This window comes from Muntiacus reevesi, chromosome X (genome assembly GCF_963930625.1).
Source record: "Muntiacus reevesi chromosome X, mMunRee1.1, whole genome shotgun sequence".
In the NCBI taxonomy this organism is placed as follows: Eukaryota; Metazoa; Chordata; class Mammalia; order Artiodactyla; family Cervidae; genus Muntiacus; species Muntiacus reevesi.
In genome coordinates, this window is record NC_089271.1 from 40,189,932 (window position 1) to 40,216,022 (window position 26,091).

Here is a 26,091-nt window from a genome sequence, read left to right on the forward strand (position 1 = left end):
GTATGGACAGAAACAAATTTCTTGAATAAAGAATAAAATAAAAAGAATTATAATATGTTAAAATTGGAAGGGACGCTAAAGCCCCTCTGTGTCCAAAATTAAAACCTTTTCTTCAGGACACCGGGATGGATCCAGGTTTAGCTTGAGCATTTCTAGTGAGGAATGGCAGACTCAGTGAAATAGCCGCTTCATTCATGCAATTAGTCTAATCATCAAAGAGGGCTCCCTTGCTTACAGGTGAAATCTACCTGCCACCTGTTGATTCTAGTTACAATTCCTCACCCTACACTGAATAAACACAGAATCCTCTTACACTTGATGATCTTTCAAAGCACTAAAGACATCCATTATGATCCACTATGGGCTTACGATCTGGGGACTCTTTTAGCAGTAAAAGAAAAATGAATAGATTCCTGGGTAACTAGATTTTCCTAGTCTTTTCAATAGCTCTTCCATGCCAAGTGGTCCTCAAAGTGGGACTTAGGTATTTCTGGGAGTACTCAAACCCTTTTCAGGGGGCACACATATCAGGATATTTTTAAGGCATTTAAGCCATAGCTACATTTGCCATGATTGGGTCTGTCTGAAAACAAGCCTGTGGTCTGCTGATTTTCCTTTTGTATCTCCACTCAGAAGAACCCATCTCAAAGACCAACCACTCGTCCGGGCTGAAAAGCCTGCCTAACTTCAAAGAGACAGCTGGGGAATGCAAAGCTTGTGATCTGTGAGAGCAAAACAGTTTTGGAAAGGGGAGAGCCACCTTATTTCATTCAGACAATATATTCACGGCAAAGCCATCTAATTTAGAATTAGACATCAACAGTAAAATGACTGTCACGGTGATGTCTATCAACACTTTAATTTTATTTGAAAAATGAAGTCTGACTTGTTTTTCTGAGAGAGAGTGAGCCTGATTTGGCTGATGAGTTTGACGATGATGGCTAGCTCTGCCATTTAGGTCACAGAGCAAACATTTTCCATACACTGAATGAGCTAAAGGTATAGTGCTAGAGTTTTGAAGAGAACGCATTTTTAAAAACATGCAAATGACTAAAAATTGCATCCTCACAATAAGTTTTTAACAACTGAAAGCTATGTCTGGAAGCATCTAGTTTTCAAACATCTTTTAGCAGGTTTGCCAACAAAAACTTTGCAGGCTGTGTCATTATGATGGAATTTCTAGGCTATTTCCCACTCAGGCGATCCCATTCTGGAAGCATGCCAGTGTCTTGCTTATTAGGAACACTCTAGGGAGAATGGGCAATATACTGATATAACATGCTGGGGCTGGGGCTTGGTTCTGCACATCACACACTTCTACTTAATGTACCCAAAGGTTCCATCCAGGGCTTTTAAAGCTGTTGCAACAACTAACTAAACCGCTGACATCTTTTTCACATAAGCATTTACACCTAAATTCACAGTGATCTAGCACTTAAATGAATGAGTTTATATTAACTGGTCTTAAATTTCACCTTCTTTGTTTTAGATCCTTTGCTACGACCTTGTAAAATAATTTAAAATTTGGTCTAGATATTCACTTTATTAGCTAGCCCCCTGGAGAGGGCAGCTTCTGACAAAGCTTCCAGTGATCACCACCTCCAGGTCTTCACAACCTGATGTAAATCCTCTCCTGTTGGGTGTGGACTGGATCTAGTGAGTTATTTCTAACTAATAGAATATGGCAGAAGTGATGGTGTGTGATTTCAGAGAGCAAGTTACAAGACTGATTTCTGTCTGCTTCCTATTGTTGTGGTCTTGCTTGCTGACTGACCTTGATGAAGCCAGCTGCCATGGAGCTGTTCTAGGGAGAAACCCAGGGACAAGGAACCTAGGGAGGCCTTGGGCCAACAGCTCATGAGAAACTCAGGCCCTCAGTCTGATAGCGTGCTTCCAACAACCATGTGAGTGAGCTTGGAAGCAGATCCATCCCCAACAGAGCCTTAAAGTGACTTTGGCCCTGGAAAATGCCCGGATTACTACCTTGTGAGAGACCCTAATCAAAGTCACTGATTAAAATTTTGAATAGTATGTCACCCCATAAAGCTTGATACAGTCTCTTTGGATACAATCGTCCAATCAGCTATGAAACTACCCAATTGTTCTACCCTGAGGCCACATTTCTCCATCTTACCAACAAAATTTTTGTGAGAAACATGTTGAGTGCCTTCCTCAAATCAAGACTTACTGTTATCTACAGAATATTCCTTGCCATATGGTGATTGCATTAAAAGAGGAAGTCTGTTAGTACTTGTTTTTAGTTGCTTAGAGAGGCTTGCTTGGGGCTTCCCTCATGGCTCAGCTGGTAAAGAATCTGCTTGCAATGCAGGAGACCTGGGTTCGAACCCTGGATCAGGAAGATCCCCTGGAGAAGGAAATGGCAACCCAGTCCAGTATTCTAATGCCTGGAGAATCCCATGGACAGAGGAGCCTGGCAGGTTACAGTCCATGAGGTGGCAAAGAACTGGACATGACTGAGCTACTTAACCACCATAGAGAGGCTTGCGACATGGAGGCCTCTACTCTCAACTCAACCCTTTTCACTAAGACTCCTGTAGTCAGAATTGTATCTTTTGGGACCTCCTATTCTTCTGAACTCTATCTCCTCCGCTTTCCACTTCTCTAAAGTATGCTAAAAATGTGAGGGTAACCAAACATGCCCTTAGCCACTGTGAACCTTACAGTGAGAGGTTCCTTTTATTCTTATTACTTCAGGTCGTTCTGAACAGATGTCTTCACAACTATTTTGAAATTTTAAAAGTGTCAGCATTATCTAAGATGAACATTGTCTAAAGCTAACGCTTAAGAAAATAAAATGCAAACTCACAATTCAAAAACCATGTAAAGCATTCCATCTGAGCTATATGTCTCCAATAATTCTACAATGTGGGGATGTTTCAGCATATGACAGATACTGGCTTCCCGCTTTAGATCTGAAAAACAAACACAGAACACCTTGTTAGGTAGAATTCAAAAGACAATTCGAGTGAATGATGAATGAATGGATGGGATCTATGGTAACATGAAGACTTCTCTAACTATAGAGATGAAATCCCCCATTCAAACAAAGCTTAACTTTTTGCCCTTTGACATCTTTGACAATATAACTTATTAATATTCTTGCCAGCTTAAAGCAACATACAAGTCAGCTATTACTAAGAAATGTAAATAACACAACTAAATACTTAACCCAAACTCTTGTAAACAGGTTTCAAAATGTATAACTCTTTCTTGATCAGCTAATAAACAACTCAATTTGCTGTCTTGAATTTTACTTCTTTTTCTGAGGTTTCCCTAAATTGCCTAAGGATATGATGTTTATTCCTTAGCCTAAAATCTAGCATTTATAGACACACTTAGGGAAGTACACGGAATAGAAGGCAAAAAAACAAAAGAGTAAAGGTAAACAGAAAAGGCACTACTCTCAACATCAAAGTTAGAACTTATTTTACATCATCTATAAAATGTGTTGGATAATTCAAGACACTATCTTCACAGCGTTATTTTGAAAAACAAATTCAGATAATGTAGGAAAGACTACTGTGTAAGTTACATAATACTATTTGAAAAATAAAAGTGTTAATATCCTCATCGTCATGATCATCACCATCACAAAAAATAGTTTGGGTGTAAGTGTCACTAGTCATGTCTACATGGAACAAGATAATTAAAGCCTTCCTGTGTTAACAGTGCTGGAGTTTCACCTGCTTGGAGATGAATAAAATCCAATGTGGCATTTTTATATTTGGAAGTAGAAGGGAGACAGGTAAAAGAACCAAGGTTAAGGATAAACTGCACAAAGCAGAGAGATAACATTATCTCCTCGCTGATTTGTTAACTCAACTTAGTCTTAGCAACAAGAGCAATGGCTGCAGAAGGAACCTTAGAGGATTCACAGAAGGTATAAATAAGGAAAAGAAGTCAGTAAAGAAGACAAAAGAAAAGCCATCAGAAAAGTAAGAATCAATAATACAATATTAAGAAAGTCAAGAAAATGGGGGAATTAAGGCACAAGTAGTAAGAGAAGGGAGCTCCCTGGTGCTGCCTGCCAAGGCTGCAGATGCGGGTTCGATCCCTAGGTTGGGAAGATACCCTGGAGAATGAAATGGCAACCTATTTCAATTTTCTTGCCTGGGAAATCCCATGGACAGAGGAGCCTGGCAGACTACAGTCCATGGGGTTGCAAATAGTCAGACATGAATTACCGACTAAACAAGAACAAAACTTAAGAGAAGGCTGAGAAAAGGCTGTAAGAAAGATTCAACCAGGAAAAGGCCATAAATGTTCTAAGATCACATTCTGTGGAGAGGTCAGATTCAAACTCAGGATGCAGACAATGATGATATAACAAATTTAGACTGATCACCTCTCTCACTGGTCTAAGTACTCAACATGACTGTTGTCATTTAATGTCCCAACAAGCCTGCGAGGTAAGTATTTTACAGATGAGGAAACTGAGACTTTGAAACCTGTTCAAGATCATATAGCAATTACAAGGGGTTGGTTTTGATCCATGGCCTAACTCCAAAGTCAGTCCTTCCATGATGCCAGGCTGGGTTTAGACATGATCCTGGTAGTAGGAAAGAAATAGCAGGGTCAAAGAAAGTTTGATTATTTTTTGTCCGTTTTTGCTGTTGTTTTAAAGAGAACACTGTGTTTGTAAGTGTCAGTGATGAAAATCCCTTAGGATCTGGAGTCAGAAAACTTGGTGCCAGTCCAGCCTCTGTCACTACTATCGCCAGCTTACTGCTAACCTCTACAAATGCTTTCCTTATGGCAAATGAAACAGGGACAGTGACATGACGCAGGACCTGCATGGTCTATAACTTCAGAGGGCAGTGACAAGATTCTAATGAGAAAACAGATGGGAAAGGACTATGTGGAGTGCAACAGTGTGGGGCTGAAGGGGTTAAGGTGGTTTGGTCTTCATTGTGGAGAAAGAGATGAGATGCACATGAAACATGGTCTCTATCTCCAGGAGAGGACAGGTGTGAATAAGGCATGGCTTTTGTGCTGGGGAGTCATAACTACGAGGAAGACTTTTGACAAGTGCACTAGAGGACCAGATTGAAGCCAGACAATATAAATCAGATGCCTGCAGACTTTTTTCTCTCCCTGTAAGATTATTCTGCCTTCTGATTGTACAAAAAGCTTAGGAGTTCTAGTACTGGTTTTAATGTTTATCTCTAGCTTCTCATTTTATTAGAAGTGACCCTTTTCATACCTTCTGCTTTCACCTTAGTTTCTCTTTCCATTTCTTTCTATTCTGATCAAAGTCTGATTCTATCCAATGCTCTGACATCAGAATCAAGAAGTAAATGGAGACTTAGTGTTTGCCACAACAAAAATGGGTCTTTTCTCCTGTTTTCCATTTAGTTTAAATGTTGCCCCTTTCATGTAACTGCCACGTGTTTCAACTTCCGTATTCAGCATTTGACAAGTGCCACATTTTTATATTGAAAGATCATAGTAGAAATGGATGCTCTAAAGACCTCTGCATTTGACACACACGTCTCCTTGGTATATGGCTGGACATGCTTATGGTCTAGTCTCTTCTAATCCACCCTCAAAAATAAAGGCAGGTTTGCTGGGGACCCTGCCTTCAAAGATTAAAACACTTTAAATGTCACTGGACCTGTCAATAAAACATCTGCCTGCAATGTGGGAGACCTGGGTTCAGTTCCTGGGTTGGGAAGTGAAATGGCATTCCACTGGAGAAGGAAATGGCAACCTATTCTAGTATTCTTGCCTGGAGAATCCCATGGACAGAGGAGCCTGGCGGGCTACAGTTCATGGGACTGCAAGAGTCGGACACGACTTAGCGCTATCTTCTGACATTTCAGGGACTAAAATCCAAACAATGATTGAGCAGCACAAAACTAACAACATAAAAACATATTGAAATTATAAGGGCAATGATGCAAAATATGGCTTATATCTAGGATAACTGAGGCACCATTTTCCATAATTCAAGTATTGATTAAATGGGTGTATTAAATAGCCCAAAAAGAAAAATCACAGTTTCAAAACACAAAGGCACCATCTATGCATTCAAGCTATAGTTTCCAAGAAGTTAAGCTCAAAATATGTGTTTAGATGTGAGTGTGAATTAAAGACTAACTGCTATTAATTCCTTGCTGATATAGCAAACTAAAAGGAGTATTTTCCTACAAATCAGCTCATGAAGTAGAGTAGGAAGGAATTTGAAAGTAGGTGATAATAATATGATTTGAAATTGTAATTATCTGACTGCTTAGAGATACTAGCTTAGAACATTCCTTTGAGTGACCTGACCCAGGGTTACCATGGTGTTTTGAAGATCTACTTTATCTTTAGTGACTGGGAACTCCTCCACTTTGCCTTGTATTTTCTCATTTTGCAGGGAAATTTTTAAAGATTTAAGGAAGAATCTACTTCTATGTTTAGTGTCCCTATGTTTAACTATGTGCCTATATTTTATCAAGTTATTTTCTTTTAAAAGGGGTCACTAGTAATATGGAAAGTAATATTTGATATTCTGATCAAAACTGTAGAAACACACTTAAACTGAATCAACCCACTATATGGAATAATAAGTTCAGGCTATCCAATAACAGTAGAACAACTATGTCCTCCAGGGTCTACTTTTCAGTCTGCCTCTCAAATAAGGGAGAGTTATTTAGGAGACCTGTTTCAGGTGGTTTAAGAAGAATTTTCCTGAAAAGTATGTAGCATTCATTTTTATAATACTATTAGTTGTTCTTGGAAAAGGAGAATTTTTCATACCACCTTTTAAAAGTGAAAAGCTGCTTTTGAAGCAAGCTAATTTGACCATGGGTCAAAAATAAGTTGGGTATTTACCAATGTGACTGAAGAAAGGAATGCTCTCTGACATTCTTAGCAATGGAGTGGTGATCTCATTCTCAATGTCTGAGCTTTAAAGATCAAATTTAAGAGTTAGCTTTCTCAGAATCATTCAGTAAGGTTTTAGTTCAGTATCATCGAAAAGAAATACAATGCAAACTTCATACACAGTTAAGATTTTTTCAGTGGCCACATTAAAAAGAAGCAGGTAAAATTTAACATAGTCTATGCAATCCAATACATCCAAAGTATTATTATTTCAACATATAGTCACATTAAAAAGTACTAATGAAATATGTTACATTCTCTTTGTGTACTAAGTCTTTAAGATCCAGTGTGTTTTATTCTTATAGGACATCGCAATTAGGAGCAGTCACATTTCAAGTGCTCAGTAGCCGCATGTGGCTAGTGGCTAACAAACTGGAATGGTGCAGCTCTGGATAGATTGACTTGATTTAATTCTTATCCTCTCTCAACTGTGAGTTCGTCTGCATATCTTACACAGCCATTTGTAAAGTCATTCAGTCATTCCAAAAAGAATCTAAACTCAAACACATTAAAAAAAAATTGAAGTATAGTTAATTTATGTTATGTTAGAGTCATACAGCAAAGCTATTCAGTTATACATATATGTATATATGTGTGTGTGTGTGTGTATATTTCTTTTTCAGATTCTTTTCTATTATAAGCTATTACAACATACTGAATATAGTTCCCTGTGCTATACAGTTGGTCTCTGTTATCTATTTTATATATAGTAGTGTGTATCTGCTAATCCCAAGCGCCTAATTTATCTCTTCCCCCTGCACCCTGTTATCTGCTTTAGTAACCATAAATTTGTCTTCTATGTCTGTAAGTCTATTTCCAAACAGATGTGTTTTTAAAAAGCACTTCCACAGAAGGAAACGACAGCTTTTAGTAACCCAAATCCATCGCTTAATGACTAAATCTGAAATTTCTTCACTATTGTTAATCAAAACCTTTACTGGTTTCAGTTCAGTTCAGTTGCTCAGTCATGTCCGACTCTTTGCAACCCCATGGATTGCAGCATGCCAGGATTCCCTGTCCATCACCAACTCCCAGAGTTTGCTCAAACTCATGTCCATCGAGTCGGCGATGCCATCCAACCATCCCCTTCTCTTCCTGTCTTTATTCTTTACTTGTTTAGTAGTTTTTAATTATTTTATCTCGTTTAATCTACAAAACACTCAAAGGGTAGTCAACATCTGCTGAATAGCAGCCATGTGGACACTTCAAAATGTATTGAATGATCTTAGACCATCCGGTGCGGTATCTGGGATTTTTAAGTGTTTCTCCATAAGTCCTCATTTGATAGTTATAATAACCCTGTGAGACAAATATGTCTAGTTTCACTTTATAGAAGAAAAAACTGTGCAGTGAGATACTTCAGTTGCTGAGATCACAGAAGTAGTAAGTAGGGGGAGCAGAGCTAATAACTGAAGTCCAGTGCTCTCCACATCACACTACAATGGCTCCTGGGGCTACACAGTTTTTATATGTTTCCTTAAGATCCAATCATATAACAGTTGTAACACTGATTTGGGTGATCAACTATCAAGACTGCTACAGAACCAGCTTTATTTCAGCTGCACTGTCACCAGTGATAATCAGAAATTCAGTTCAGTTCAGTTCAGTTGCTCAGTCGCATCTGACTCTTTGCGACCCCATGAACCACAGCACGCCAGGCCTCCCTATCACCAACTTCCGGAGTCCACCCAAACCCATGTCCATCGAGTCGGTGATGCCATCCAACCATCTCATCCTCTGTCGTCCCCTTCTCCTCCTGCCCCCAATCCTTCCCAGCATCAGGGTCTTTTCCAATGAGTCAGCTCTTCGCATCAGGTGGCCAAAGTATTGGAGTTTCAGCTTCAACATCAGTCCTTCCAATGAACACCCAGGACTGATCTCTTTTAGGATGGACTGGTTGGATCTCCTTGCAGTCCAAGGGACTCTCAAGAGTCTTTTCCAATGCCACAGTTCAAAAGCATCAATTCTTCGGTGCTCAGCTTTCTTTATAGTCCAACTCTCACATCCATACATGTCTACTGGAAAAACCATAGCCTTGACTAGACAGACCTTTGTTGGCAAAGTAATGTCTCTGCTTTTTAATACGCTGTCTAGGTTAGTCATAACTTTCCTTCCAAGGAGTAAGTATCTTTTAATTTCATGGCTGCAATCACCATCTGCAGTGATTTTGGAGCCCAGAAAAATAAAGTCAGCTACTGTTTCCACTGTTTCCCCATCTATTTGCCATGAAGTGATGGGACTGGATGCCTTGAAATTAGACACTGATTTTTAACTGACAAATACATAAGTATTCTCACTTGTTTCCAAAGAATCTCCAGGTTGTGTTAGAAATTCAATAGTTAAAATTCAGAGCTGACCCAGGCTCCAACTGCATATAAAGAATGTTCTAATCTAGCCATAAAATAATTAGGACAAGGATTAATGTGTTCATTTGAATCAATATTAATAACAAAATAACTAAATAAAAGTCATTATTGACTCAACATTTTTTCCTTGGTGAGCTGAAATTAATGATCATGTGGTATTTTAAGAAAGGGATCCAAGCAGAATCTTGGAAAGATTATACCAGCCAAGTTAAATGCTGCTGCTGAGCTCCACCTTTATCTAATAACCAGTTTGAAGACTAAAGATCCCAGCTGCCTTTGGCAATAATATAGGTCAGGCTGGCTTTAAATGAGGCCATCTTTCTATAAATCAAGAAAATTGACCTTCTCAACTAGAGGATGACCGGAGGCCTAGACAGGCCCCCATACCAATCTGAGGTAAGGGGAAACTCATTATTTCTTTGATCTTCTACACATTTTACTAGCACATTTTATTATCTTTTTTTCACATACAATGAGAAATGCAAGCAGCTTGTAATTTCTTTGAATTCTTGCCCATTTAATTCAGTCTTACAGCCTAATATCTCACCTGTTAGGTGCATGAAAAAAAGCAGCAGCATACCATTAATTGAGAATGTTTGACTAGTTCAAAATTTGTTCTTAAATAGGCAAATATATCAGTTAGAAATCAATATCAACTACACTATTGTTGTTTAGTTGCTAAGTCGTGTCTGACTCTTTGCAACCCCATGCACTGTAGCCTGCCAGGCTCCTCTCTCCTTGGGATTTCCCAGGCAAGAATACTGGAGTGGGTTGCCATTTCCTTTTCCAAGGGATCTTCCTGACCCAAAGATCAAACCTGTACCTCTTGCATTAGCAGGCAGATACTTTACCACTGAGCCACCAGGGAAGCCCCTTAACTACATTAAGCATTTACAAATTAATGAGTTTAGTAGTATATTTCCCAAAGAATTTTGAGTTCTGAAAGTGTAATAAATATATTAAACCATCCTGGCCAGCTGAATACCAAATTTAAACTAAATTCAACACTATATTTGAGGTATTATCAACAACTATCAGCAGTAAATTATAATAAAGCCAATTACTGTAAGAACTACTTGTCTTCTCTTTCTTCATTAGGATGAGTTTGGTAAGTATCATTTATTTCTAGGGACTTGCATTTAAAACAACTCCAGGTCATTCTTAATCAGTATTGAAGGACTATAATTCATTTAGCTTGTTAATTAGATATTAATAAAGATACAGGTGGGCAGTTCAATGATCTTTATAATATTTATCTTCTGAGGTGTTAAAATGTTCTGAAAGAAGAGCATGTGCTTAAAAACTATACATAGAGCCAACATTAGGTTCAAATGAAACCAAATTATTTGTCACTTATAGGATGTAACTCTGAGTCATCTATTTAAGGAGTTACTCAACCATGAATTTGGTGAGGATCTGTTTTGAACTAATAAAAACAGAAAGATGTTAGTTACATGGATAAAGGAAAAAAGCAGAGGTGACTGAAATTCAAACAACATAAAGTTTCAGCATTAGAGTTGTTCTCAAATATATGAATGACCATTATTACAATCATATTTCACACATGATAAAAGAAGAAATATAATGTTCTAAACATCTCTTGAAGGTACAATTCCTCTGCTGCTTTTTATTTGGGGAAAATGTAAACCAAAAAAGCTTTACAAAAAGGGAGAAAGATTGGGGCATTTTACTATTATAAAACCCAGACACTGGGGACTTCCCTGGCAGTCTAGTGGTTAAAGAGTTCTCCTTCCAATACAGGGGGTGCGGGTTTGATCCCTGGTTGGGGAGCTAAGATACCACATGACTCGGGGCCAAAAAGCCAAAACATAAAACAGAAGCAATACTGTAACACACTCAATAAAGACTTAAAGAAAAAAACCCAGACAACTATTTCAAAATGGTACTCCTTTATGATGGAAAATTGGAGAAATATCAGTTTATGCTTCAATTACTTTTCAATATTAAAGTCTTGAAAAATATGCTAGGAACTGAAGGAACTTTGTGGGATGACAGAGTGTACTATATTTAAACTCATCATATATACATATTAGAACTCTTTGGACTATATACTTAAATGGATTCATTTTATTCTGCCTAAATTTTTATTCAATAAAGTTTGAAAAAGAAAAATGTTATTGCAATAAGACAGGGATTCAACTAATAAGTATCAAGTAAAAAAAATGTTCACATAACTTGTATTCTACATTTTCCTAATTATGCTATCTACATAGTTTTCCCCCATTATCTGAAAGTAGAGTGTTTCTATGAAACCTCCTATAAGCCAAAATGGCATAAAAGGAAGATGCAGTTACTTTTTTTCATAAAAGCAAAAATTATCTTCAGATTTTTTTTTTCAGTTAGTGAAAACCGGTACTAATGTAGGTCTTTTGTAAAAGCAAAGTGCTGTGAAGTGAATTTTTTAAAAGTGGGAGATATGTGTATTTAGTTTCTATTTTTATTTACTTCCAGCTGAGTTCAACAGGGATATGTGGTAGGAGAGGTTGCCTCATGACCCACTCCTGCTACACTTCTTTCTTCCACAATGGGGCAAGCCCAGGAAATACAGTCAGCAGGAGCAAAATTCTCCCCAGAAAGCAATCGACAGTGTATAATATACAAATAAAAGAATGACTGAGGCTGAAATTCTCTATGGCATAGTGAAATAACGATCATAATTTTTAAAAATAACATGAGTTTCCTGTGTCCAGCAGTTGGATACCTCTGTCAACAAATCTCATGATAGGAAAAAAAAAAACTTATTCATGAAAAAATAAGTACCAATGAATGGCACTTATTTTGAAAAGGATTAAGAAAATCAACTAGCTAATTATTTTGATAAACAGCAGCTTAAAATAGGAGATTATGCATAACCCTGCAGACTCACAGCCACAACTGCCAAAATTAAATCTTTGTTTTGTTGGTCTACTGCCCAAATCCAGACTTATATGGATAGTTGCAAATGGCTAAGAGGTATGTGTAACTTAAATAGTTCACCTTGTTATCTTTATTTAAAAAAAAAACTAATGAAACAGCTTCAAAGAACAGTAGTAGAATCAAGGTCAGCAGCTAAATGTGGCAGAGAGGAGAGGATAGTTTTTGTACAGAGTGGAACTCTGGACTAGGGAAACAGGGAATTCTGAAAAGGCCATATTTCTCCTTGTGTTAATAAAATTTTAAGTAAACAGTACACTCTTCTGCCCTTAGAATAAACAATCTTCATTTAATCCTCTCCACAAAACCAGGAGGCAGCACACTTAAGTTTCTGAAAATGTGGCAGCTCTCTACATTGGCAATTTTTTAACTTATTTGGGGCCAGAAGCCATTTTCTAAATCTGCTATAGTGATAAAGATTTTGTAGAAAAAGAAGGAAAAGGCCCAAGGGATTGATCTAGATACTGATGTCCAAGGACATGAGTTTGAGCAAACTCTGGTAGATCGTGAAGGATAGGGAAGCCTGGTGTGCTGTAGTCTATGGGGTCGTGAAGAGTTGGACAGGACTTACAGACTGAAGAACAGCAACAAAGGATGAGATAATCATCTAACCCATCTCAAGAAGGTCACAAAAGCACTACTGAGAGTGGAAAGCTACAGAAGTTAGTGCCTCCTTGTACACCTGCATAATGAGCACAATTTGAGGACAACCACTACTTAGATTAAAAAAAAAATAAGCATATACCTTATATTATTTTATAGCTTCCCTGGTAGCTCAGACGGTAAAGAATCTGCCTGCAATGCAGGCCTGGGTTCAGTCCCTGGGTTGAGAAGATCCACTGGAGAAGGGAATGGCAACCCAATCCAGTATTCTTGCCTGGAGAATCCCATGGACAGACCATGAGGTCGCAAACAGTTGGACACGACTGAGTGACTAACACTTTCATGTCATATTATTTTAGCTTCTACCCCAAACCTAGCACTTTGCTGCGTGAAATGCATGAAACTATCACAAAGTCTTTTTCTTCTTTTTTTGAAAATTACAGAATGTTTTCCTGGGGACATTCCATGTGGTCCAATTTCTTGTTTCCTATCTTGATATCAAAATAATATAAATTGTTTACTTATTAGAGTATAGTGTTTAACACATAAAATAAGTATACCTGATGCTCAGGGGTTTGCCCGTTTGTTGTAAGTTGAATATCAGAATATGTATTTCTTTAATTTTTAAAGAATGTACATTTATAGTCAACCAGTCTTTTTTCTTGGCTTTTTTCTCTACAGCTCTTTTGCCATTTCACAAGACGTGGAATGGGTAAAACAAGTTTCCTTACAAGTTGAAAGAGAAACAGAGGCTTCTGGCATCTGATCCTCATACAGTTTAGTGCAATCCCAGTGAGGCAGAGCCAGTGAAAACAAGGAAAGGAAGTTAGGTAGGGCCTTAATCCCTCTTCACTTAAGAGTTACTTGTGACCTAGGTGGTGTAGTGGTAAATAACCCATCTGCCAATGCAAGAGATGCAAGAGACTGGGGTTCGATCCCTGGGTCAGGAAGATCCCCTGGAGGAAGGCATAGCAACCCACACCAGTATTCTTGCCTGGAGAATCCCCATGGACAGAGAAGCCTAGCAGGCTATAGTCCATGGGATAGCAAAAAGTCAGACACAACTGAGCACACACAACAAGTCTAATTCATGTCTTAGTAACATGGGAAACAAATACAAATAATACCTTATTCAGGTCATTCTAGATAATGGTTTATTTCATATAAGTGACTTTTCCAGAAAGGGTGCCAGTGTGTTCTAGTTTGCCCAGTTCTTTCTAGTTGTAGCACTGAAAGTTCTGTGTCCCAAGAACCTGCCCTCAGTCCCAGGTAAACTGCGATGGTTGGTCACCTATTTCCTCAGATCTGGCACTTATTCTTTCAAATGCTAACACTCTCCTGCTTGGAGACAGTTATGATGTAATAGAGCAACAGAAGTGAAGTCAAAAGGCCTGTGTTTAAATCTTGGTGGCTGAGATGGTAAAGAATTTGCCTGTGATGTGGAAGACCCAGGTTTAATCCCTGGGTTAGGAAGATCTCCTGGAGAAGGGAATGGCTACTCACTCCAGTATTCTTGCCTGGAGAATCCCATGGACAGAGGAGCCTGGCAGGCTACAGCCCATGGGGTCGCAAAGAATTGGACACGACTGAGCAACTAACATTTACTTACTTTCCATCACTTAGAAGATGTTATAACCTGGAACATTGGTTTCATCATCTATAAAATGAAAAGACTAAGAGAATAGCTCCCACACTCGTTGTAGTTAGCCCTGGGTGATTGTGAAAGTGCTTGCCACGGGGCATGACACAGAGCATGGGCACCATAAGTTGTTTCCTTTCCCTTTGACCATTTTTGGTGGAAATAATTCTCTCTTACCTTTACCAAATGTCAGTCAAACCAAGTTTGATGCCAAGAAGTTGGCAACACGAACATCCAATAACTGAAACACACTACTACATAGTTCTAAACGTACTCTTACTTTGAAATTTTTCATCTACATTTTTTTGGGAAACCACTTAAAAGAGTTTATAAGGAACCAAATCTGAAGTTGACCAAAGAATTATTTGTGTGTGTGTGTGGGGAGGGGGTAGTAAAAAGCAGGTACAGTTGAAGTGTCTAATAATGAGGACACTGGTTTTAAAAAAAAGCAAAACAGAATCCACATAGCTGTGTGTGTGTGGCCCACTGACTACTGGCATCATTACTCTTCTAGACAGTCCTTAGAGTCATCCTCACACCAACTACTACTTTTCTCCCACTTCCACATGCAGCTGCCAAAACCTGTCCATTCAATTTTTGTAACACCTGTCAAAACAATCTGCCCCTTCCTGCACTTAGCCTAGTTTCAGCCCTCATGGATTCTTGTCTGGATCACAGTAAAGATCTTCCAGTGGGTTTCTTTGCCTCCAGAACCTTCTTTTCACTCTACTCATTAAATTGTCATCATCGCTTTTTATTCTAAAACAAGTATTATCATATCACTCCAAAAACCTTCATGGCTGTCCATTCTATCTACCAAGATGTTGTAATCCCTCAACTCCACGTGGGAAGCCTTTCCAAAATGATCTTTAAGTCAAACAACTTAACTGGGGTCCACAAAGCTATTTAGCAACATAACTGGAAGAAGAACCAGTTCTCTTATTTCTTGGATTTCCCAGGTGGCTCAGTAGTAAAGAATTTGTCTGCTAAGCAGGAGACCTAGGTTTCATCCCTGGGTCGGGAAGATCCCCTGGAGAAGGGAATGGGAACCCACTCCAGTATTCTTGCCTGAAGAATCTCAGGGACAGAGGAGCCTTGAGGGCTACAGTCCAGGGGGTCGCATAGAGTTGGACACAACTGGGTACGTGTGTGTGTGCGTGCACATACACACACACACCTTCTGCTTCTTAGTCAAGTAATTTAGGTTAACTTTTTTCTTTCAATTTTGGGGTGGGGGGATGATGTCACACATATTACATTCATTTCTAACTTCTCCCATCACCCTTGCTGACTCCTACTGTGAACTACACGCAGCTACTGCAACACCTCCTCTATCCCCCATGCTCTTTGTGCTCTTGAAAACCCTGCTCCCTGTTTGATGCTCTGTGTTCTTCCTTCTCTGTTTAAAAACACCAACTCATCCATTGAAATTCTACTCACACTTTGCCGCAAAGTTCTCAACAGTCTCCTCAGCTGAGGTAGGCACACCCTGCTGTGATCCCACAACAGCTTCCCTATACACAACTCAGTATTTCAGTCTTTCCCAAACGGGGCTAGTGCTGGTGAGTTACATTCTGGCTGACACTGCTGGAAGGCATCACCAGGCACACATAACTCCCTCCACCAATGTCTATTATGTCTTCTCTCTCACATCAAATTGTACGTGTGTGTGTTATCACTGAATCAGAGAGTGCTGGAAATGGGACAGTAAGGGAGCCATCATCACACACTCCTCTTCATCCTCACATTTTACTCCTAAGGGAAATGATGTGCTGAAGTCACACAGCTAGTTCATAGCACAACTAGAAAATGAATTCAGGTCTCTGATTCTCAATCTTTCTGTTACTCTATACTCTACTGGAAGAGAACTCTAAAAATCTCCAAAATTGCAGACAATCTAGTCCAGGAAGCACATACATACTGATTAAAGCATTTTCAGAAAATGACCCAAAAATGCCATCTGTGTGAAGATAATTGGCTGCTAATGTTATTTTGTATATTGTATTATAACTTAAAATGAAAAACTTCAAGGTGCTACTGAGTACACTGGCTTAAAGCAAAAGCAACATCTGCCTAACATTTCTATGTCACCGTAGAGTGTATGCCTTGTATTATTTAATATTATAAATTACATGGCCAAAAAATGTCTTCTCTTAAAAGAATGAAGAAAGAAAATGAAAGTGTTAGTCGCTCAGTCATGTCCATCTCTTTGTGACCCCATGGACTGTAGCACGCCAGGCTTTCCTGTCCGTTATCAACTCCCGGAGCTTGCTCAAACTCATATCCACTGAGTCAGTGATGCCATCCAACCATTTCATCCTCTGTCACCCCCTTCTCTTCATGCCCTCAATCTCTTCCAACATCAGGGTCTTTTCTAATGAGTCAGTCTTTACATCAGATGGCCAAAGTATTGGAGCTTCAGTTTCAGCATCAGTCCTTCCAATGAATATTCATGACTGATTTCCTTTAGGATTGACTGGTTTGATCTCCTTGCAGTCCAAGAAGTCTTAAGAGTCTTCTCCAACACCACAGTTCAAAAGCATAAATTCTTTGGTGCTCATCCTTCTTTATTAGGTTAAATGATCACATAATTCCAAAAGAAGTATATGAAAGAGCACATCTAATTTTCTTCCACTAGAGGACACTAAAGATCATATTATAGCTAGTTAGGCAAATAATATCACCAAGATCTCTGGCTACAGACAATAATATTATTGCTCTTGATAATATAATACACAGATGAGATGGTTATTTGCCTTTGACATGTCTAAAAGCAATAACCATTATCTAACATTTTTGGAGTCAGTCTCAGAAAATGTGTGGACTCATTTAACCCTCACAACAACCCTAAGAGGTAGATGATACTCACTTTATACATGAGGAATCTGAGGCAGAGAGCAGTTAAGTCACTCACTCACAGATGCAAGTTATAAATAAGCTCTCTGTATGGACTTCCCAGGTGGGGCTAGTGGCAAAGAACCCGCCTACAATGGAGACTTAAGAGACATGAGTTCGATCCCTGGGTTGGGAAGATCCCCTGAAGAAGGACATGGCAACCCACTCCAGTATTCTTGCCTGGAGAATCCATGGACAGAGGAGCCTGGTGGGCTACAGTCCATGTGGCCACAGAGAGTCAGACATGATTGAAGAGACTTAGCTAGAAATATAGAAGCTGAAATATAGTCTTGATTAAAGTTAAATCAGAGCAAAGTTCAGTAATAAAATCCTACTATCTTTCAAAAAATTCTCAGTTTAGCCTATCCAAGCCACCTGATTATGTTTTTGAAAACCTAGACTGCTGTAAGGTGCAGAATCATTAAAAATATGACTAGGTAGGGCTTCCAGAATGGCTGCGAGTGCAAGGAAACCTCTCCCATAGAGAGACGAATATGAAGCAGGCTAAAATTAACAGTCATTCAAAGTCTCTGGATATTGATCAAAAGACTTACAACAAATTGAGAAGCAGTTATTCAATAACATCTATAGAAACTTGATAAGAAGTGGGACTGAACCTGTGTCCCCTTAGTTCTGCCTGAGGAAGACCTGTTCAAAGGGGCCCAGAAGCTGTGTGCAGATCAGCTCCATGAGGTAGAAAAGCTGTTTGGGGTGGATCTCGCAGCTGGTGGGATATTTCAGCATATCCCACTTTCCATGGTTCCATGCTGTGGAAGGCTACCTTGAGTGGCTGGTAGAAGCTGGATGGCAGCGCCTAGTTGCCACTCCCAAGTTCAGCTAAATTCAGATTTATCTGGGCGGGGCATCTGGTAAAGAGTAGTCAGACCCCTTTCCTCTGCTGCTGGAGAGCCACAGAGGTGGGCTCGGCAGCCCAGTGGCAGCTGCAATCTCCTTCAACTTTCTAGGCCAAAGAACTTGTCCAAGACAGTTAGCATCTGGTGAACAACGGTAGATATCATCCTCCCTGGCTTTGACGTGGAAGATCCCTATGGAGTGGTAGTAGCAGCCAGAAGGGAGCTCCCCTCCTCTCCTTGCAACCCCTTCCCCCCATACAGCTTGCTCCATAGGGAAGATCTGCGAAGAGTAGCCAGTGAAGAGGAGTTTCCCTTTCCACTATGCTCTTGTTCCATAGAAGAGATTCTGCCCAGGGGAGGGTATAGCAAGCTTCATAGGCTAGCAAATCCTTCCCCTGACAAGGGGCTCAACTTTAACTGGATCAGAATATGGAGTAAGTTATACCATAAGGCACTGTCAAAAACAATAGAGCAATCACTAACAATTAGTACAGTATGATGCCAACAGAGGTAGATCATCTAATGGGAGATCAGGGGAAGAGCAGGTCGAAGGAGCCCAGTTAAAGCCAAAGTCATTCCTAATAGTCAGGAAAGTTGTGCACATTCTCAAGGCTACTCCCTCTGAAGAGACCTTCCAGAGGTTGCACTGAACCAACAAGTCACTAAACAAACAAGCAAACAAGAACAAGTCCTGGAGTACAGGAAGGCTGTTAGTATCCAGATCTACTGTAACAAAAACTTGAGACACACAAAAGACAGGAAAGTGCGATCCTTGTACATGTTTATGGGAAAGAATGATCCTTGTACATGTTTTTTTAAAAGCAGAAAATAGAAACTGCCTTAAGGAGGCCCAGATGTTGGACTTATCAAAAAAACCTCAAACTTGCTACTATAAATGCATTCATAGAACTAAATGAAATTCACATTTAAAGGATTTTTAAAAGCTGTTGCAACAATGTCTCATCAAATAGAATATTAGTAAAGAGAAATTATTTTAAAAAGAACAAATTTATACTCTGCTATCAAAAGTACAATAACCAAAATGAAATATTTACTAGAGAGGTTCAAAAGTAGATTTGAGCTGGCAGAAAAAAACACAAACTTCAAGACAGATTATTGATAGAGATTAAGAAATCTGAAGAATATGGAAGAGAAAAGAATGAAGAAAAAGATGAACAGATCATCAGAGAAATATGAGACACCATTAATACACTAAGATATGTATAATGGGAATACCATAAAGAGAGAAGAGAAAAAAAGAGCTGAAAAATATACTGATAAAAAGATTGAATAAATAAATTGGGGAAAACAAACCTCCCAGGTAGAAGATATTCAAATACTAACCAAGTCATCTGATTCTATCCTTTAAGATTTCATGAACCTGTTTCTCTGTGTACATTTCAACTGCCACTTGGAAGTTAGTTGAGGTCATCATTTATCTTGCCCAGATTACTGCAAATCTCATCCTTATATTATAGCCAAAGTTTTTTCTAAAACTAAAATTCAATCATACCTGACTACCAGTCCCCTACCCCACACTCAAAACTCCATTCCCCTTAGATGTAGCTTGGCCCATTTAGAGCTTTTCAGAATCACCACAGTATTTATTTTAAGAAGAGGTTCCTGGCCCACATCCCATTACCTACTAGATTGGACTCACTGAGGGAGGAGGCCCAAAACCAATCAATGCTTTTAATGGTGGTGCTTTAGTGGTGCTTTTAAGCACCACCTTCACTCTCCTCTCCCACAATTCTTCTGAACAATGAAGAATGAAAACCATAGTGAATGGGCCTCTGCTTATGTCTTTACCCTTAGCTTGCATTGCTCTCAGAAAGTTTCAAATGGTGATCATGATGTGACCACAGAGGGCTATATTGTGGGAGATGGTAACCAGAAATTCATACAGTATAATAAATAAATGCATAAAATTATTTAGGGAAACATAATTCCACTGTATGAATAAATAAACCCTTAATTCCATTTAAACATGGTGGTCTAACTGGATGCATTTCTCTTTTACCCCCTGAAGCCCAATTAATATTTCAATAAACACATTAAAAAAGACATGGACACACAAAGATAAAAACAACAAGAGAGGAGGCAACAGCACACTAGATGAGTAAACAAAATCTTAGATGGTAGAAAGTAAATCTTAGATGGATAAAGTCAGCACATCAGAGAAAGCTGAAATCCCAGTGTGACCACCATTAAGATGTGACTCTCAATCTCTTACTCCAGTGATTGTGACTGACTGAGAATCCCAGGCAAAGCACTATGAATCCGTCACTGTGTTCCCATCACCACCATGCTTCTCACAGGTGGAGAGTCAGGACTATTAAGGCAGGCTCATTTTTATTTAGGTATGGGGCTCTGAAGGCCCATATTGGCTCAAGGACTCCCAAAAGGCTTCACCAAAACTTTCTGGAAATGGCACCTTAGTCTAAGATTTTTTTCCTGCTCTTTCTCCTCCAGAGGACTCAGACCTGCATAACCTGTGATGGTTCTCTCAGTCTCTTTAGGCTCCCTCCCCCTTTTCACTTACAGGTAGTTTTCCAATTAATTTCTTGCATATCCAATCCATTCTTGGCATATGGTTTTTGTAGAACCTGAACTAACACACCAAGCTTACATGAGGCAAGACAGTAAGAAGTAAGCTCTGAAGTCTACCAAAATGCTCCCCAAAAGGTTTAGGAAAAGGAAACACCATGTATCTTTGAAGCCAGGAGTATACAGAAGAGCAGACAACAGAAGGATTGGCTGAACCTTTACAGGAGTAGTTTGACCCTAGACATCCTCAACCAAGCAAATTATTCCTGTCTTACTCTTTGGAGACTTGAGACACCAGACTCAGTTCACATCAAAATGAAGTGTTATATCTCAATAGGAGGACTAACTGTAAAGTCTATGTGTTAAATAAATAAGCATGTTAAAATAAAGACCCTTACCTCCTTCCCCAACGTGGCTCCTGAAACTACTGCAATCAGGCTTAGAAATGAATACCTCCCCATTCTGTACACACAGCACTAGCCCAAGATACAAGATTGAGAGATTGTTCTCTGTTAAGCCAACCTGCTTAAGAACAAAAGACATACAGATACTGACATCCATAGGGTTCTTGAAAAATGGTTCAGTCCTTGTTAGATCACTTGTAATAAAGTTACACATGTACATAGAGTTTCCAGGCAACTGGTTAAGACTTCTTTCTTAAAAATAAAAGAAGAGCCAAGGATCATCAGACATTTGAGGAAAGCCTCTAAAAGGTAAGAGACTAACAAACAAATAGGAAGAAAATATTTCTGAGGAAACCATTACCAGGATAAATAAAGCAAATAAAATTTCAAAAAATGTACTATTTTGAGATAAATAAGAATGATATGATATGAAATCTATGAAACAAGAATATGAAACTATATAATACTAATAATTTAAAAGAGGAACACTCGGGGTACAAAATAAGTTCTTAAAAATAGAAAACGAGAGCAAAAACAGGAGATTCAAATAGAAGGGCTAGAAGATCAAGTTGAATAAACATCTCAAAGTAGAACAAAAAAACAAAGAGGTAGAAATAGAGAAAAAAAGGTTAGAGATTCAATCCTATGAGCCCTGACTCTCATATTATTTGAATAATAGCAACTCCAAAACTGAAGAGAAAAACTGGAGAGAAGGAATTTATTTAAGAAATAATACAAAAAAAATTTCTCTGAAGAACCAGTTTCCAGATTTAAAAAGGTTTCTAAAAACCAAACACAATGACTTTTAAAAAGGCTGACACTAAAGCCCAACATAGTGGTATTTCAGGATACTAAAGAAAATATCATTAAAGTTTTCAGAGAAAGAGAAAAAGGGCCAGGTACTATTCTAAGTGCTTTATTTTTGTTGCTTACCTACTCTTTTCAATAAATCTAGAGGTAGGTAAGATTATTATGCCCAAGTTTTAAATGAGGAAACAGGCACAGGGAGGTTAAGAGACATTCCCAAGCTACAAATCTGATAAATATGATATGAACCCAAGCTGATTGCATAGGATAAGCTTTTATCCATATGATATACTTCCTCAAAATTCTAAGAACAAGCTACTTCCAATGTAGAATTCTGCATCCACCCAAACTATCAAATTGCTGAATAGAATAAAGACATTTTCAGATAGCTCAAAAAATATACCTTTCCTCCGGAAGTCACTGAAGAACATACTCAACCAAAATGAAGATGAAAACTGAAAAAGAATATAGGAGATCCAGGAAACAAGAAACATGGAAACAGCACAGATAAAGGGCGAAGACAATTCCCATGAGGACAGTCCAAAAGGTCAAGACTGCAACCAATGAAACAGATGAAGGACTCAGGGAAGGAGTTCTTTGTTGCCAAAAAAATGTGATAAATTATCTGGTGGGGCTAAATGTACAAAACAAAGCTATATATCATTCAGTGGAATACTCTGGGGATGAATTAGCTATAATATATAGAAATTAAGTAATGATAGAAATAAGTCAACAACTTACCTGAGGTATAACAAATTGCACAAGAAGTATAATTAATGCCTCAAACATGAATAATGTCCTAAACATGGGGGAAGGCAAGGGAGGATGGACAGGAGGGAGCAATGTAAGAGAGCTGTTAACACATCTTTCATAATAGTAAGTCAATAACTGATAACATCTGAAACTATAAAGTCAAGAAAAAGAAATAAAACCACATGTTGTTACAAAAGAAATAGCAACAATTGCTTAGAGTGGTTGCCTTAGATAATAAGCTGGTAGTGCTGGAATGAATTAGGACAGCAATTGCCTTTTCCTGTTATTAAAAGTAGTGTGATTTAGTGTTTAAAACCTATATGGGGACGTGGATAAACCTATGGCTTATTCATGTTGATGTTTGTTAGAAACCAATGCAATACTGTAAAGCAATTATCCTTCGATTAAAAATAAATAAATGATTTTAAAAAGTAGTATGATTTAATGTTTAAAACTTATATTTGGGTAAACAATTTGCCTGCAATGCAGGAGACACAAGAGATACAGGTTCAATCACTGGGTCAGGAAGATCCCCTGGAGGAAATGGTAACCCACTCCAGTATTCTTGCCTGAAAAATCCCATGGACAGAGGAGCATGGAGGCTGCGGTCCATGGGGTCGCAAAAGAGTTGGATGCGACTTAGCAACTAAATGACCACTACCAGGAGACAGTAGAGACAAGATGGGTGAAATTTTGAATATTTACAAATTAAACAAAATAAAGACTACTACAAGGAAAAAGTGCTGCTTGCTATAGTACACAAATACATTAAAGATGGGGAACAAGTATAGCTATCTTTTTTTCCAGAATTTTCATTTATAAAGTATATAGTATACTTTCCTCATTGTTGTCTTACCCATTTCTTGGACTTCAAGGTGCACTTCATTTTATAGGGCATATATAAAATATGTCTTTTTTTTCATTTATTTTTATTAGTTGGAGGCTAATTACTTTACAATATTGTAGTGGTTTTTGCCATACATTGACATGAATCAGCCATGGATTTACATGTGTTCCCCATCCCGATCCCCCCTCCCACCTCCCTCCCCATCCCATCCCTCTGGGTCTTCCCAGTGCACCAGCCCTGAGCACTTGTCTCAGGCATCCAACCTGGGCTGGTGATCTGTTTGACCCTTGATAGTATACTTGTTTCAATGCTATTCTCTCAGAACATCCCACCCTCGCCTTCTCCCAAAGAGTCCAAAAGTCTGTTCTATACATCTGTGTCTCTTTTTCTGTTTTGCATATAGGGTTATTGTTACCATCTTTTTAAACTCCATATATGTGCGTTAGTATACTGTATTGGTGTTTATCTTTCTGGCTTACTTCACTCTGTATAATGGGCTCCAGTTTCATCCATCTCATTAGAACTGATTCAAATGAATTCTTTTAATGGCTGAGTAATATTCCATTGTGTATATGTACCATAGCTTCCTTATCCATTCGTCTCCTGATGGGTATCTAGGTTATAGGGCATATATAAAATATATCTTAAGAAAAAGTATAACAATGATTTTCAAGTGATTTGGGAAAATAAATATTTAATTAGCTGCATTCTCCCACAAATTCCCTATGACATACTGAATTTTAGAATTGTTGGGGTTGGGCGCAAACATTTTCTTACACAGTTGCCAATCCACCATTTGCTGAGTATTTATTTATATACATACACAGAGATCCACACATTTAAAATACAACTGGACAAAAAACAAGACATAGAACAGAAAAGAGAATGGTCCAACTGTGAACTAGGGTCCTTAGGAAGTCCATTTCTCTAACTGAAACTACTAAGGTGACACAAGGGATCTCTAATAAACTTGCTTTGTAAGAATTGAACACCAGTCAAGGCTCTCTTCTTTGGGGGGGAATTGTTATTTTACATTTACAAATTATAAAGCTTCTTCTACAGCATAACAAAGCTGATGTGATGTGCTGGAACTGAAAACATATTATCACCAACAAAAGGAAGGAATCTCAAGCTGCTTTGTTTTTTGTTTAAACTTCATTTATTAGTCAATTTGTTGTTTGTTCTTCTCTATAATATTAAAAGAAAAAAACCTTTGGTAAAAGAACAGAAATTTTAAAAAGCATTATCTAAATCATGGTAAGACTCATTCAGGTCTTGGATACTGTGAACTAAATGCAACGCTTGTTTTTTCTTATAGACTGAGAGCTCTCCCACTTTAACATAAGCACTCATTTCATACTATCCCAACTTCTATGTCATTTGCTCCATTGGTAATGGAGTACTAAAAACCACAATTAAAATTGCTTTTTTTCTCCCTGTTTTATTTCTTGGTTAATTGCAAGGTTCAAAGAAATCACTCAAAATAACTCCCTTTTAAAATTCTCAGTTTTGCTCATTTTTGTGCTCTCTTTAAAAAAAAATACGGCATGGGTCTTATTAATGTCATTAGTTGTGATGCCTGCTGAGAGAAAATGCTCATTCGTGAGCATGGAATCAATTTTCTGAATTAAAAAGGTTTTTGTGAGGGTACTTCTTGCATAGTGTTTATTTTCTCAGAAGCCTTCACTGTAGGAAATGCTTTAATTAATGTGGTAGGTGCCAGATTACCAAATCCACATTTATGTAATGAAATCATATGAAATTTCTTGAAACAAGTTCCTTCACTGCTTTCAGTTATCCAACCTTGCTGCAATCTTAAATGCACTAGGAAGTGTAAAAGGACTTTAAGAAGCTTCCTTCCCCAGGATGATTACATAGACATTTCCTAGCTTCATATTTGTGGATTTGGGAACAAAGGTTATTCTTGAGTGAAGCAACATCTAATGAGTGAAAAGAGATTAGGAAACAGAGATGGCAGGTGAGGAAAGGGGGGAGACAAGAGGAAGAGGACATTATATACTCAACTTAGGAGCCACTAGGTTAGCAGGTCAAGGACAGAAGAACTGGGAGGTGCCAAATAATATTACGGTACCATGCTCTGGGGCCACTACTGAAGGATAGGTCAAAAAAAAAAGTGGTGGTGGGTCAGGGAGGGGAAACCCAAACCACAATTACTATAAGGAAAGACACCAGATTCAAAGACATAAAGTTCAACCCAGAATCCTGAGCTAAAGACGGTGTCCCCAGGAGCCAGCTCAGGGGTAGAAATGGTAATGCCTAAGACAGATATAGCCACTTCTCTGACAGAGGAGCACAGATGAGTACCCAAAAGACCACTGCATAAGTCTTCAAAGGAAATCCCTATGATACGGGGCTTTTACAGAAACAAGGAATACTAGAGAAGAGTGCAAAAAAGTGAGGTGTAGAATGGGAACTTGGCATTATTTTTAAAAAATGGTCAGAGGAATACAGAAAAGTGAGGGATGCTGGGTTTTTTAAAGGACAGTACAATTACATTAATCCAAACTATCTGGTACATTCTGACTTTACA

The 26,091-nt window shown here is 38.5% G+C and overlaps 1 protein-coding gene across 8 annotated transcripts in view; it reads right to left on the minus strand.

The window, feature by feature from the left end:
* Positions 1–26,091, minus strand: part of CASK (calcium/calmodulin dependent serine protein kinase) — a 369,874-nt gene that overhangs the window by 229,805 nt on the left and 113,978 nt on the right. For all 8 annotated transcript variants that reach the window (XM_065915191.1, XM_065915189.1, XM_065915187.1 and 5 more), the window contains exon 3: positions 2,828–2,933. In XM_065915191.1, the coding sequence (XP_065771263.1) occupies positions 2,828–2,933 (106 nt within the window). The remainder of the gene's footprint in view (positions 1–2,827; positions 2,934–26,091) is intronic.